Source organism: Maylandia zebra, linkage group LG7 (assembly GCF_041146795.1).
Source record: "Maylandia zebra isolate NMK-2024a linkage group LG7, Mzebra_GT3a, whole genome shotgun sequence".
NCBI classification, from domain to species: domain Eukaryota; kingdom Metazoa; phylum Chordata; class Actinopteri; order Cichliformes; family Cichlidae; genus Maylandia; species Maylandia zebra.
In genome coordinates, this window is record NC_135173.1 from 66,702,868 (window position 1) to 66,717,870 (window position 15,003).

The window sequence follows — 15,003 nt, forward strand, 5'->3', positions numbered from 1 at the left end:
TTCATAACTTCTATAATTAACATTTTAATGACACAAATAATTGCTTATGTGTTGAAAAGCAGTTTCCACGCTTTATAAGGTAGCAATATTTTAGCCCACATCAGTGTTTTGGTGTTCCAGCTGTTGGAGCCTTTTAACTGAGTCCTGCCCAATCGTATCCTTTCTTCACTATGATGGAAGGCAACAACATTTAAAGATCCATTCTGCATCCTTTCAGCATTTATTGTCAAAGTACAGATCTGTGGTCCACAGAAACCAGAAGACACGTTCACATGTGCATCGCCAGTTAGCCAGTCTGCCCTGAGCAGGTGTTCACTCTATTCGTTGTGTGCCTGCCAGTTGATATTAATGAAGGTCTTTGTGTCCATGCGGTCGACGTAGAGGACGCCGTCCAGGTGGTCCATCTCGTGCTGGACGATCCGGGCCGACCAGCCACTAGCCTGCCACGTTACAGCTTCGCCATTTTCATTGAGACCTGCAGGGTGAGAAGACAGAAGCCCGAGACAAAGGCACACCTTACAAATGTGGACACTCTTAAATGAGACGTGTCACTGTTGAGCTTTAAGCATGCGTACCAGACACTTCCACAGACAGGTAGCGGGGAACCGTGGCAGAGAAGCCCGAGATGCTCTCACAGGCCTCCTGAAACAGCACCGTCCGACCATCCAGCACCCTCAGCTGTGGGTTCACAAAGATCCTTAGGGGCTGGACGGAGAGACCGCGGACCTCCCTCGTGGCAGGCGCGCTCTCTTCAAACATTTTTTGGGGATATTCCAGAGCCAGGATCCGGAGTGGCACGCCAATTTGAGGCGCACTCAGTCCCACGCACTCAAGCTTCCTCATTACTGCCACCATAGTTTTAATGACACGCTGGATCTCAGGTCCTGTTACAGCTGAAGGGTCCACAGCAGCTGCATGTGAACGCAGCACCGGGTCTCCTACCTGACACACATGGCTGTACGGAGGACTGGGGGGGGATATGATCTTGCGTTTGACGTACTGCAGGTAGGAGCGCACTTTGACGTTGCTGGATAAGGAGCGTCTACAGGGTGAGGTGTGTGGAAGACGGGTGGAAGCTGCTGCCATCAGGCTCAGGGCTCCGGAGCGATGGCCTTTAGATGCATACAGTCTGAGCCCGGTCCAGGAGAGCTGGAGCAGAGACACTGAGGACGTGTTCATGGTGGGACTGAGACAAAGAGACAAAAGGAGGCCATTTAGGTCGGTCAGAGAAAGCAAAGACATCTTTTGACACTTTGTTGACTTCCATCAGTAAGAAGGTTTAAAATACTGCTCATTCTTCTTTTAAGAGGTCACCACAGATCATCACATCTGCCACCGCATCTCTAGCATCCCCATGCCTGTTTTTGCTAGTGCCACCATCTTCAAACCATACAGCAAAACTCAATTTCCCAAGTCGCACCTGTGTTTCCGAACCAAAACAAAGATGGCGGACACCGGCTAACACGAGAGGGCCGCAACTTGGAATTTTTAAAAAATATTTTTAAGTGTTTAGTGGACACCCTTTTTATTTTAATGACTACAACTAACACGTCCGGTAAGTCTTATGGCTTTCTATATTTTCAAGCATCGCCGTTTGATGCAGAGAGCTCGATGGTTAGCTCTGTCATTGAAATATAAGCTTATACCCAAGAGCTACAAACTGCTGCTAGCATTACCAGCCACCCTTGAACTTGTTTATATCGCCGCGTGATTTCTTACATCACGCTCTTTAATATTACCCTCAGCACACATCAATTAGAGAAACACCTGTTTAGCGTTAAGTCAGACACCACCTAGCGGTTTGTCCAGGTGCAACGAAACATGCGCGCCAGTTCAAGAGCGACCGTGAGCTGTTGAAGCTAGGTCGTTAGCATGTTGATGTAACAATGAATAAAAATAAAAAGTCAGATAACTGTCAGCACTGACTGAGCGCAACAAAAACGAAGCCTTGCAGCTTCCCGTTACCTCATAGAACCGTCTGAGCTCCGCTGTGGATTAGACAAGACCGCATAGTTTGGAGGGTGAAGTCAGGGCAGAGACATTCACGGCTCCGGTAAAGTTCTTCCTGGTCAACCACGCTTTCACAATAAAAGTCCATGTGCAGCCCTTTTTTGTCATTGTGCATGTACAACGAAATATGGGCCAATTATGGCCAATAGAAAAGGCACACATGGGAGAACAAAGTGCTCAAAAGTAGTGCAAAGGACTTGATCTAAGTATACAGTGCATGTGTGAGTGAGTTACTCAGACCGTGGCTCGGATCAGATGATTGCATCACGTAAACATGTTTTGTAATAAAAACAAACAAATAGAATCAATAGACACATTTATTGGCTGCATAGATATTAATTATCATAGGAAATTAAATCTTGATGACTGATTTTGAGCAATTTTTATACAGTTAACTAGTTAGTTCAAATTTAATAACGTATAAACTTATTGAAGAAAGATGGGAACACCATAATATTCATCAGTTTATATCTCTATATATCCATATACTGCTTTAACATTTATTTCTCCTTTTTATTTCATATTGTACTGTGTTCAACTTTACAGCAGATTCATCTCAAACTGGTAAATGTCTGTTAGGCCTTTAAAGCCTGAACCATTAAATAGTTGACAAATAATAATGATACTTTTTATTTTAGAATCGAGTTGAATTGAATCTTCTCACAATTTAAAAAACTTGTAGTTGAGTTTTAACCCTTTAAAGCCAAGCATATCGTATTTGATACATGTGTTTTTGTGAGTTTTTGAGACTTCTACATCATCAGCGTGACTTTTTTTACCCTCAAAAAATGATATAAATTGCATGACACATTTTTAATTCCTAAATTGCAAACATATGGCTAATGTAGCAAATGTGATACAAATTAAAACACATATATGCAGATTAAAATGTGATATATTTTTAGATATATTAGTCTAAAGGTTCAACAAACACTCCATTATCAAAAAACGAAAGATTTCTGGCTGTTATTTTATGGTTCAGGTTTTAAAAGGTTACCTGGTATCATGTTTGCTGAATCTTTGTGCAATCTATTAGTTTTTCGAGGAGGGAAAAAATAACACCGATGACGAAGTCTGAAAAACTCAAACATGAAGCAAATTTGACACACTTGGTGTTACAGAGAGAGACGGGGTTTCTTGCTTCCTAAGCTTTTATTTTGAAATGCTAAATAAAGGCATGCAAAGGAAGTTATTTGCAACATTTTTTTTTTAAAAAAAAGCCGGGGATGTTCAGATGCGTGACATCCTCAACTTGCCGGTACATGTCCAGCTGTGGTGGTTCGGGGGTTTAAGGAGGTGCAGCGGGCTGATGCTCTCCTCCGTCTCCCTCCACACAGCCCGCGGAGCTGAGCCATGGACGGAGGGGAGCTGCGGGCTGGACGCATGCAGAGCTTCTCTAAGCTGCCTGTGTGGATCATAGAGCATGTCTGGACTCACAAGATGATGGATATACAACAAGGTTGGTTCTGGGGATTTTAATAAAAAGTTTTAACACAACAAAAACTTTATTGAACTCCTTTGTCTGAGTGTTTTTTATACTGATGTAGAAGAAACATATACATGAAACTTGCAAAGCTAATCTCAAACGGCAGAGATAAAGAAAGTCTTAGAAACAAAAGTATTCATGCCTTTGCGTTTGCTTGTGACATGCTGGCTTCATTTTGTGTGCTCACAGTTTTGGACCTGTCCAGCTGGCCAGATGTGGACTCCCAACCTCTGAGTCTGGAAGACTCGTGGAGGCTGCGCGTCGTCTCTGCTCAGGTCTATTCCATCATAAAGAGCAGGGACCTGGAGCACTTTGAGAGGGTGATAGGGTTTCTGGAAACCACGTACCGACTTCTACCCAGACTGATTCCTGCCATCAAACACATGAAGATCATGTTTGGCCTCAAGACCATGGTAGGGAAATAAGTAGTGGTCCAGTAAGCATGTACAGGAATGTCAAATGGGGTTGTTTCTTCGTGAACGTTCACCTCCTGGTGGTTCCTTCCAGGTCATTATGTGGATGCTCAAAGAGGGCCGGGGAATGGTTGACACCGTGTCAAAAATTGGCCAGTTCTTCCCGAGCAAACTCCCCGAGTACCAAGACCAGTGTGTAAGTGACCTGCCCTGCACCGGAACTAACTGGAAGCCACTGTTGAACTGGTGGAGACCAAAACTGAGTTAAAAGTACCTGCCTTATATTATGCATAACTCACCGAACAGCTCCGAACCACTGGGGCACAAAGCCTCCGGGGGTGTCCTGTTGGGTCTGAGTGGGTTACAGGATCGGACTTGTCCTGGCACGTCCAGTCGGAGGCTTTGTTATGTTCATGAGCTTGTGTGTGCTGCTGCTGTCTTGTCCTGCTGAGGGAGGCTGCTACCTTTGAGCAGTGTTGTTGTCCGTTGGAGTGTGTTTTGTCCGCCGCGGTGTTTGGTTGGGTGGTAAAACATGTCGAGACCGAGGTTTCCCAGCAGAACTCAGCACTGGAACACAGTGATGGCTGTTGTTCACCTCACCTGTCAATGATTTTATTATTGTGGCTGATTGAGCTCTCATAAATGTCTCATACATGTTGCATCGATTGTTTCCTTTAAATGAACCCCTTAGACATCAGGAAGAAAGATAGATGGATGGATACTTTTTGATCCCACATAGAAAATGATTGTGTTACAGCAGGATTAAGAATATAAATGATACATTTTTATAATAAATATTCAAGAAAGGTAAAGGAAAAGTTCAGACACCAGACAGGAAGCATCAAGCTCTGGATGTCTTCCATAGTTTGTGGGGGGGTTTTCCTGCCTCCCTCCACTCACCCCCCAACCGGTTGCTCAGATGGCCGCCCCTCCCTCAGTCTGTGAGGCTGGCTCTGCTGGAGTTTTCCTTCCCACTGTCGCCAAGTGCTCATACTGGGTTGTTTGACTGATGGAGCTTTCTCTGTATGTTGTCCTGACAACATAAAGTGTTGTGAGGCGACTGCTGTTGCGATTTGGCGCTATATAAATAAAACTGAATCGAACTATTTGTTAGTTTTTGCCTCCTCACAGATGGCACACTGGTGGTGTGCTGTCATAGACTGTATATAATAGATGTACTTCATCGCTGTGACCTCACCCGTTCTTTCTCCTTCAGTCCTCTTTCTCGAGCGAGGCACTTTTATTCTGTGAATAAAGTAAATCGTTCATAACATTTTGTGTTGTTGCATATTGAAAAATGTGATAGCATACCTGGAATTGGCTTTTGGGAACAGTTACAGTTGCCTGCATGAAAAACTTTACTTATATCAACAGGTGATTCTATGTGTTCTGGTGTTTTTTGCACAGAGCCAACGAGAAATGTTCCTCATGAGGAAGAACCACCTGGACTTTAGGACTCTGGCGCAAACACTTGCTATGGACAAAGACAAACTTGAACATTACATTAAGGTAAATCTCCTGTAAGTGATTATGAGACAGATCCAGAATATTCTATATACATTTCAGTCCCAATATATTCATGGCCTACGTGATTCATGCACATTCAGCACATTTCTAAATCATACAGTTTGGGATTTGTTGGATAAAGGCATTGCAGTTTCCCCAAAGTTATGCTTTGAGACACAGTGCTGTTCACAATAATCAGTCGGGTTTGATCAAACCTCGAATGTTTGGAATTATCATAAAGGCAACCCTGCATGTATTTGTACAACTAGATTTCTTAGTAGAGAAAAACTCATCCCAGCTGGGCCAAAAATGAAGCGGTCCTAACTGTGGCCAGCAGGGTGCGCTGCAGAGCTACGATGTACAAAATCTTTCCGTGAGCTGCAGAGTCGTAGGGCTGCCAACCTGAAAAAGTGATCAAGCGTGGAGGAACAGTAATGTGCTAGAACTTTGGACATTGGCTGCTCGTTCTCAGTCCTCGCACCACTTCCAGAGGAATGTTTTTTTTTTACCCTTAGCTTGAATCATTCAAGCAGTTTGACAGACATAAAATCATATTTTTGCACCAACAAAGTGATTCCCAAACACGTCTTTCATGATTGCATGCTCAGTCATCCAGGTAAAGAAATCCCAAAAAGTTGATTCTGCCCATCTGGACGTAGAAACGGAGTGTGGCTCAAGACTTTTGCACTTATTATGCTGAATTTCATGGGATGATGCCTTTTGTCTGTCTTGCAGAATGACATGGACGAGCAGTATGGGGAACGGTATGCCCAGAAAGTCGAGGACAGGCTGCTGCATTATCTCCATGAGCTGGATGCTGTGTTACAAGGAGATACCTACATTGATAAGGTGTGTGTGTGTGTGTGTGTGTGTGTGTGTGCAGGGTTTAAAGATGCGTTTGTAAAAATGAGAGTTTGAATGTAGATAAACTGTCCCGTTGGCTCTACAGCGACCTCATGTGGTCAAAAACTCCACAAGTTTCCTTTAAGATTGTTGATGAGGGAAATGAAGACGAGCAGAAATGCCAGCAGTGAGAATGTCTCGCTGTGATAACTGAACACTTGTGCTTCACTAGATCCTGAAGAAACAGAGCCCTGTGACTGAAGAGGAGAAGCTACTTTTAGAGGTGATAAGCTCTGACTCCACCACCATAGCTGCGACCCTGAAGAAGCTGCTGCACTGCGGTAAGAAACAGCTCAACACGAAAAGTTCACCTCAAGTTTACATCATAAAAAGATAATAACTTTATATTTTATTTTAGGGTAGATTTCTTTAGCTTTGAGTCGTGGCTTTTACCATTTCTGCTGTTTCTTTTTATTTATGTAATTTTCTCCTTTTAAACTGTATATTTTTACTGTTAGGACACAAGCAGGATTAGATCTTTGTGTGAAATTATGAATATCCACTGTTATCAGTATCAAGCGTGTCGCTGTTTTCTTTCTTTAGATGCTGCTTCCTGTCGTCAGTCGTCGATATCTCGGTCACCTCAACTCTTTAAGTCGGCTTTAAGCCAAACTAATCCAGATGTTCATCCAGAGGAGGCTCCTCGCGACGTGTCCGAAGACGGCTTCAGTTTTTCGGACAGGAGCTCAGACGTTAGAGGACATCAGCAACCAGAGGAGGAAGATGAGGTGAACAAGAGAGCGGAGGAAGAGGGCAGTCAGGGAAGCAGCACAAGTGTTCAGGAGGCGGCCCCCACCCCTCAGTTCTGCTCCAAACACCAGCGATGGGTGAAGAGCATCCTGCGGGGATGCTCGGAGGAGCTTCTCCTTCAGCCGAACGTTTCCTCATCTCCCCTGCTCTTCCCGTCGTCGTCTTCTACTTCTTCATCGCAGGACCTCACACCATCTGACCTCATCCCCTGTCCGTCCGATCAGCCACCTTCGCAGACCCCCAGCCCTCCTCGGGCAGCAGTCCAAGCATCCAGAACAGCAAAACCCAAATACAGGCGCAGCTCCGGGTCACTCGGATCCTCAGGCGACACCTCACAAGCACAAATTCTGCCTCAGGCCTCGTCTGCTCGGGGCTCTCCGCTGCCTGCTCTGCTGTCACCGGTGGTCCGACTGGTGAACATCGGCTCCTTCGGGACGAGCTGTAAACACCAGCAAGCATCACCAAAGCAGCTTCTTCTGGCAGCTTCTTCCAGTTCGGAGATGCTAAGTTCTCCACACCATCACACCTCAGGAAACGTAAAAGACAAAAACAGTTCATCTCGCTCTGCCTGGTGTCAAACCCCGACTGAACAGAGAAAGCTCAGACGGGTCTGCAGTACCAACAGACACAAGGAGGATTTGGAGGCATTTGCTCAAACCCCCCAGCAGCTTGTTCAGGACCCAAGTACCTCTCAGATGGGTGTTCCAGCCACAGCCAGTGACATCAGTGTCTCTGGACCTCCTCAGAAAGGTGCTCAGTCAGAGAGTTTGTTCTCCGCCTGTGCTGCCAATCAAATCACACCATCTTCCAAGTCATCTAAAAAAGTCGTCCCTCGGAGCTCTCTTCGCCATCGTCAGCCACAAAAGAACAGCAGACCTCGATCAGGAACCGCCCGGCGCTCCTCACGCTCCTCCTCTGCCGCAGGCAGGGACAAAACCAGCCGAGGCCTCAGAGCTCAGCTGAGGCTATCGCTGCCCAGTCAGGGTGTGCTGCTGCACTCCAAGCTGCTACAACCCTACGTGAGTCTTACCAGGCTGAGCTCTGAGCAGTGTCACCTATCGACCCGAAGGAAAGCCTCAGCCGGGCCGGAAGAGCCCGTGGAGCAAGGCAGCGACGGCGAGGAAAGGAGGAAGCAAGAGGAGGAAGACTCTTCCTTCGATGTGAACGCTCTTTACTCCACTGATTCCTCAAGCAGTGACGGAGAGGAGTCACCTGACCGTGACCCTGATTATAGACCTCACATCAAAAAGAAAAGACTTCTGTTAGAGTATGAAAATGCGAGAGTGCTCAGTCACGGTGACAGCAGTTGAACTAATTTCTCCTACTCGAGTACTCGAGTTTTTAGAGTATTTTTAGATGCCGCGTGAAGATACAGCCATCAGTGCTCTCTAATGATCTGTCTGTTCTTGTGAGCCAACACGGTTCCTCTACGCTAACTGAATGTAGATGTGCAAAACACAGAACATAGAATTGTTTTAAATAGATTTGTCTCCCTATTAAAATGTGAAGAAGGTAGCACTCAAACACGTTCAACTGAAAGGAAAGAAAAGCTTCTTGTAAACGTTTGTATGGTGCAGCTTTATTGTAGCAGGTGTGTATCGAGTGTTCGGGTTTATCATAACAGGTCTCTGATTATATAATTGAGAATAAACAACACAGAGGGGATCGTTGTGTTTTCGTAATGTGTTTTGTTTGGCTCCGTCGGCAGGTCCAACGTTTCAGGACTTTTACCCCACCTGGAAGTCCAGACCGAGGTAAATGTTTCTGATTATATAATTTCCATTTGCACAGCTAACTTTTGGCTTCCTGTTTTCACTTCACACGACATAAAAACAAGGACACGCTTTTTTTTTAACCCCCTATTAAATTTAAAGTTTTTCTCAAAACGTTCTCCAAGTGGGGAACCAGCTTCTTACAGAAAGCACACATCACTTCTATTTGCACCAGTGCAAACCTTTTCACTGAGCCACAGCACAGAGCACTGCTGTGTAACGATGTGCTCTAACTCTGATGGTCAAAGCTGTAAAATCAAGTTACACCTGAGGGTTATCTTCAGTTTACACACAGTATAAAAGCTCAGGAAGCTTTGAGCTGATGCACAGGAAGGGACTGTGAGGCTGCAGACTAAGAGAAGATAACGCAGACTGGAAGCTCGTCCGTTTGTTCAGATGAGGTGAAACTAGAGCTCTTTGGCCACAGAGACGCTGCTTATGTTTGGAGGAAGAACAGAGAAGCGTACAACCCAGTTGTATTCCCAGTTCTCATCTGGTTCCTAACACCTCTTTATTTTTATGTTGTATTTTTGTTTAAGCTATGACACCAGTCTGTCCAGGGCTAACACACACAGACGGACAATCGCACTCACATTCACACACACAATTAACCTAACCCCACTAACGGCATGACTCTGGACTCTCTGGGTACTCCCACAGAGGAACATGTCACCTCCACACAGAAAGGTCCTGCGTGGGGTTCAAAACCAGGATTTTGTTGCTGCGAGGCAACAGTGCAAACCACTGCAGGATGATGACAGAGCGACTAAAACAGATGAATATTTGCTGGTTGGTGGTGTCGTGTGGCTTTAACAGTATTACTGCTGAGCTGTGCTGTAGTGCTTTTGGTTATATCGCCTGGCGTCACTGCCAGCACTGCTTCTAGTTGGTTTTCCTCTCCGTACTCCAAGGACCAATCACTGGTAGTCGTGTATACTTTTCCTCTGCAGGACATCTACAAGTCACGGGTCAGCACCGAGGTCAACCATCGTCCCACCCACTCTGTTTGCAGATGCGTATTTACACAGGTCTATTAGAGGGAACAGTAAATAAGCGCAGCGTCATGGTGGGGGTAAAATGAGGACGTTGTTAACTAGCTTAACTCATCCTGGCCTTGAATGATGGAGCCAGGATAAAAAGATAAACAGAGCAAACAGCTAGTGCAGTGTTACCTGGAACTGCTACTTTCTTCTGTGGTTTTTGAGTCGTCTCCTTTTGCACATTTGTGCTCGTATATCTCAAAAACCATTAACGATGAAAGCCTGAAATGATCACGGACTTGCTTTATTTTGCATTTTTGTGAAATATAATTAAACGCCATTCAGAAATTGTCAGTAACTATCTTTTGCAATGTGATTTTTTTATTAGTTTGTGCTTGAATACAGGTCTTTGCAGGACAGGATACAAAGGAAGATGAGATGTACGTCACGTGATGAACTCGGACCCTGTGATGTGGTTTAACCACAGTTTGTGTGCAGCTAAACGCCGCCCCCAGAGGCTTTTTAACCTGTAAAATCAGAACCTGCAAAGCTAACAGGTTGCAGATGTCAGACGTGCTTCTTTCTTCCTTGTGTTTTCTGTATGGAGATGAAGGCCAACACAGACACAGAGTTTGATGACATCAGTGATGTGGAGAAGCACAGGAAGGGGATGAGTAGGCTCTACTTCCTAAGGAAGTTAAGATCCTTCAGTGTGTGCACCAAAATGATGAGAGCTGGTACCCTCCACCCTGTGGTGGAGAGGACGTGACAGTGTTGTTCCATGACGGATACTGGACATACTGGACATACTGGACAGGCAGCAGAGCTCCTTTTCAAACAGACCGGTTCAGTTTTGCTGCCTCAAACACAGAGACAGAAAACATTCACGCCTCATGCTGCCACCTTCTATAATCCAATATATCTGCCACAGAGATCAGCATGTGACCTGTTACCACCTACAACACAATCTAAATCACATCGAGGTGACAGTAACCGTTATTCGCCATTACAAACAAAGCGGAGTTATTACGATGATGATGATTTCAGCTACTGTCAGTGCGTCCTGTTTTATTTTCATTTTGCTGCGTGTGTCTGATGTAAGTCCCAGAGACGGTCATTTCTGAGCTTTCCCATAAGACCTTAAGTCCTTTCTTTCATTGTTGTTGTTGCTTCTTTAATCATCTTTTAACTTTCTGAGCTTTTGCTGATGTTAAAATAAAGCGACTCATATGAAGCACTCACATCAGTCTATTGGCTGATATCACCAGATGCTGGTGCATCCCTGCTGAAAATGAATTTAGTAATTCTTCTTTATTTAAATAAGGATTATGGTCTCGGCTATTCTTCTTGGCCTTCTGTTGATCGACAGCCACACGAAACTTTGCAAGGTGACACAAGAAGCCAAAATATCTGGTTAGTAACTCTTTCTCTTATTTGCTCAAACAATATTTTTTATGGTTATCTGTGAGTTAAAGGGATTAACAAGAAACAGGGTTTTATAAATGTTTACAAGTATAGATTTATCTGGCTCTTGTATTTCTAATAAGACACATTTCCTCACATAGATAGAAATTAAACAGGGAAAACAGTTTTTTTTCTGGCTGTTTGTGCCAATAAACACAGTTTTAGTTTTTTAGCATTTTGAGGCAGGACATTTGAAGAACTTGTCAACTTTGCAAACCTTTTTTTTACTAACACATCGAGTTCGTTCAGATTAGGAGGCAGGATTTTGCAGGATCTCCCCAAAAGCATGAAACAAAAACAAGAGAAACAGAAGTCACACAATAACATTGAAAAGGCATTCTTCAGTCTTCCTGCTGAGACTTTAAAGTATTCTATTATTTGTAAATTGTGTTTACCTCACAGTATAAAACACCTTGAGTAAACTGTTCTTGTCATTTGTTGCTATACAAATAAAACTGATTTGAATTGAACTGAAAATAAAAGGCAGCCACTGTAGCTTTCATTGGTTAGTGAAGTCCTGCTATGAAACCTCCTGCTGAGTGCTTCTGCCACTGTCATGTTAGCTTTCCTTCTCATTCAGATGCCACAGAAAAATCTTATTTACAAATTAACGTCATGGTCCCCTCAATAAAACTCGTTTGCTACAGCTGCTTCTGTCAGACGCCACTCAGATGCCCATAGCTCCATATGGAGGAGATCACCACCACAAAAACAATCCACCCTCTGTGAAAGGACAAAACCATCCACAGCACAGCAGCAGATTAAAGATGGGGCAGAGGCTGTTGCTTTTTTGTAAACAGGAGTCACTCCCTGCTGGTCAGTGGGCAGAACGCTGGCTTCACCTCTCAGACCTGAAAGCTAGAGGAGAGTCTCCTTTTCATTGACATTATTTTGAAATGACTGCATGATGCTTGACTGATGGGCCGTTGCATAAAGAGTAGTTTCCACCTCTTCACTGTCAGCCAGTCAGAGTGCTCACTGTAGCTGTCGAGCATTAAGTGTGTTTGGTTTGAAGTTCTGTTTGTTTGTCGGCTATTGATTGAGAACACAGTGACTGGCTGTCCGCACACGTGAATGCATAACATGTTTTTCTCAGTCAAACGTCAGTCTTAGTATTTTATAGCCTCCATGAACCAGTAACTTTTTGTCTTGGTACGTGACGTAAAAGCGTAAATGATGTGCAGGAGCTGCAGAGACTGTAAATCGTTCTAAGGTGGTTCGGTTTGGAGGAGTTCACTGACCACTCAGTGAGCACACAGAGCCCAAATCATCACTCCTCCTCCACTGTGCTGACAGCTGCTCTGAGGCCTTTCCTCCAAACGTTCTGCTGTGTATCATAGACAAACATCTCCACTTTGGTCTCGTCTGTTCCAGAAGTTTTGTGCTTTGTTTTTTGCTGTTTACTTGAGTATTGCGTAGTCTGACCTTGGGGTGAATTCGTTGGGGAGTTCTTGCTATAGAATGATGGACTTGTTCTGAAATGACCTCTGAGATGGATGAGCAGCAGCACTTTCTGATGTCTTTCCTTCTTGGTTCTCCAGATCTCCAAACTGCCAGGACCTCATCACTTACTGATGATCAGATAATCTAGTGCATTTGATAGACAGCATCTGGCTGCTGCTCACACTCTTTACATCACTAAGGTTGGACTTGTACATTTTCATTCCTTTAAAAAGGACGAGAAAGGCTGAGCGTGTCATGGTCCTGGGTCATTTGACCCAGTGTTTTGCATCTTCCTGTGTTTTGTACTATGATTTATGTATCCAGCGCCTGGAACAAAGAGGGCACAACCATAAATTTAAGTCTTATAAAATCCAACCAGGTAGTTCCGGTGAGCGACAGTCAGTTTATTTACACTGAATAATGAACAGAGAGTCTGAAGAGTTTTCAAAAGTGTGACTCCTTCTGTGGTCCGTGGTGTGAAAGGTGGAAATCCAACACTCGATATTTACAGCAAAGCTCCGCTCCCACAACACACTCCTTACCAGCTTCCTGACAAGACAAGACGTGATGATCAGTTTAGTGTTCACGCCAGGCACGTGCAGAGGGGGTGGAGGGGGCTTGAGCACGTTGGGTGCCCCAAGTGCCCTTTTCTTGAGGCATTTTTTCTTCTATGTGTGTGCGTGTGGAGTCCTGCCTGTGCCCCTCAACAAAAACATTTAACTATTATTCACAATTTTGCTAAATAAAAGGCTTGCATCAGTCACATGATGTCCATTAACCAATGCTCGCCCTTGACGGCAGTGCGTGCCGGTTACGAGCCGGGAAGGAGGTCGTGAAGAGCTACAGGGCTTTTCCCTGCCACATAAATATGGAATATTATAATATTATAATTATGATATTCAAAAAACCGCACACACTGTATATATAATCTGTAAACAGATTATAGATTAGATTTATATTTTAAATATGACAAAATGCTGCAGCAGCAAAATGATTGTATCTCTTTAGTTTAAACATTTAGTCAGATTGCTGCCTGCACAGGGTGGACAGCCAAACAAACTGAATCATCATAAATACATTATTTTAGAATTTTTACTTTGTTTATTTTTACTTTATTATCATAGCACTAGGAATAAATGGCCTGTATTTATATAGCGCTTTACTAGTCCCTAAGGACCCCAAAGCGCTTTACACATTCAGTCACGCACACATTCACACACTGGTGATGGCAGCTACGTTGTAGCCACAGCCACCCTGGGGCACACTGACAGAGGCGAGGCTGCCGGACACTGGCGCCACCGGGCCCTCTGACCACCACCAGTAGGCAACGGGTGAAGTGTCTTGCCTAAGGACACAACGACCGAGACTGTCCAAGCCAGGGCTCGAACCGGCAACCTTCCGATTACAAGGCGAACTCCCAACTCTTGAGCCACGATCGCCCAATAAGGGAAGGATTATGGATCAGCACCATGATGCAAACTTGTGGCCATACAGTATATACAGTATTCTGGAGATCACTGCATGTGCGTGTGTGTGTGTGTTTTATGTGTATCGATTTTTTAAAATTATTACTCATGTTATATTATTGTCCAGACATGCCCCGTAAGGACACGAGGAGGAAACAGTGACAGAAGCAGCTGTGTGAGGCTAAAGCAGTGAATCCCTCAGCAGCTGGAGTACAGGACAGGTCACAATAACACACGCATCAGTTGTTGCATCGCAGAGGTATTCAGGTATAAAAACAATAATAAACACAATTTCTTGGTTCTATAACATTTCCTGTCATTACTTTATTATGGATTAGGTGCAAGAGTTGTTAAGTGGGGCGACCGTGGCTCAGGGGGTCAGGAAGCGCATCTGTCGCCGGTTCGATCCCTGGGCTCTCTGTCCTGGTCGTTGTGTCCTTGGGCAAGACACTTTACCCTCCTGCCTACTGGTGTTGGCCAGAGGGGCCGATGGCGCGATGTGGCAGCCTGGCTTCTGTCAGTCTGCCCCAGGGCAGCTGTGGCTACAACTGTAGCTGCCTCCACCAGTGTGTGGATGAATAGTGGCATTGTAAAATGCTTTGGGTGCCTAGAAAAGCGCTGTATAAATCCAGTCCATCATTATTATTATTAAGTGTGGATAATTAAATAATAGCAGATTGTGCCTCGTTCTCAGGTGGACAGCAAGTGGAGAGTGAAAGACCAGAGAAGGAGATGGAAGGAGGAAGACTGTGATTCACAGGCAGAGCCTAGTTTGTTTTCTCACAATTTTCTTTCATAATTTTTCTGTTG

The 15,003-nt window shown here is 44.5% G+C and overlaps 2 protein-coding genes across 3 annotated transcripts; one reads left to right on the forward strand and one right to left on the reverse strand.

The window, feature by feature from the left end:
• Positions 1–4: 4 nt before the first annotated feature.
• Positions 5–2,087, reverse strand: pdf (peptide deformylase, mitochondrial). The gene is made up of 3 exons (XM_004573909.6): positions 1,966–2,087; positions 576–1,186; positions 5–475 (listed from the first exon to the last, which is right to left on the reverse strand). The coding sequence occupies exons 1-3, from the start codon at positions 1,968–1,970 to the stop codon at positions 318–320; spliced, it is 774 nt and encodes a 257-aa protein (XP_004573966.3). The 5' UTR covers positions 1,971–2,087; the 3' UTR covers positions 5–317.
• LOC101483285 (uncharacterized) lies at positions 1,421–10,178 on the forward strand. Of its 2 annotated transcripts, none has more exons than XM_004573906.5 (8): positions 1,421–1,555; positions 3,348–3,469; positions 3,686–3,909; positions 4,004–4,105; positions 5,317–5,418; positions 6,151–6,264; positions 6,491–6,599; positions 6,862–10,178. In XM_004573906.5, the coding sequence occupies exons 2-8, from the start codon at positions 3,364–3,366 to the stop codon at positions 8,376–8,378; spliced, it is 2,274 nt and encodes a 757-aa protein (XP_004573963.1). In that variant the 5' UTR covers positions 1,421–1,555; positions 3,348–3,363; the 3' UTR covers positions 8,379–10,178. The 2 variants fall into 2 exon arrangements, with proteins under 2 accessions (XP_004573963.1, XP_012771045.1); XM_012915591.3 differs by having other exon boundaries at positions 1,456–1,555; positions 3,231–3,469.
• The last annotated feature ends 4,825 nt before the right edge of the window (positions 10,179–15,003 follow it).

Excerpts from the sequence above, each read along its gene's own strand:
- LOC101483285 (XM_004573906.5), top strand. The coding sequence starts at position 3,364 with ATGGACGGAGGGGAGCTGCGGGCTGGACGCATGCAGAGCTTCTCTAAG. Across the intron at positions 5,419-6,150 it reads AACTTGAACATTACATTAAG|AATGACATGGACGAGCAGTA; the intron begins GTAAATCTCCTG and ends TCTGTCTTGCAG. Across the intron at positions 6,265-6,490 it reads GAGATACCTACATTGATAAG|ATCCTGAAGAAACAGAGCCC; the intron begins GTGTGTGTGTGT and ends GTGCTTCACTAG.
- pdf (XM_004573909.6), bottom strand. Across the intron at positions 476-575 it reads CCTGTCTGTGGAAGTGTCTG|GTCTCAATGAAAATGGCGAA; the intron begins GTACGCATGCTT and ends CTCACCCTGCAG.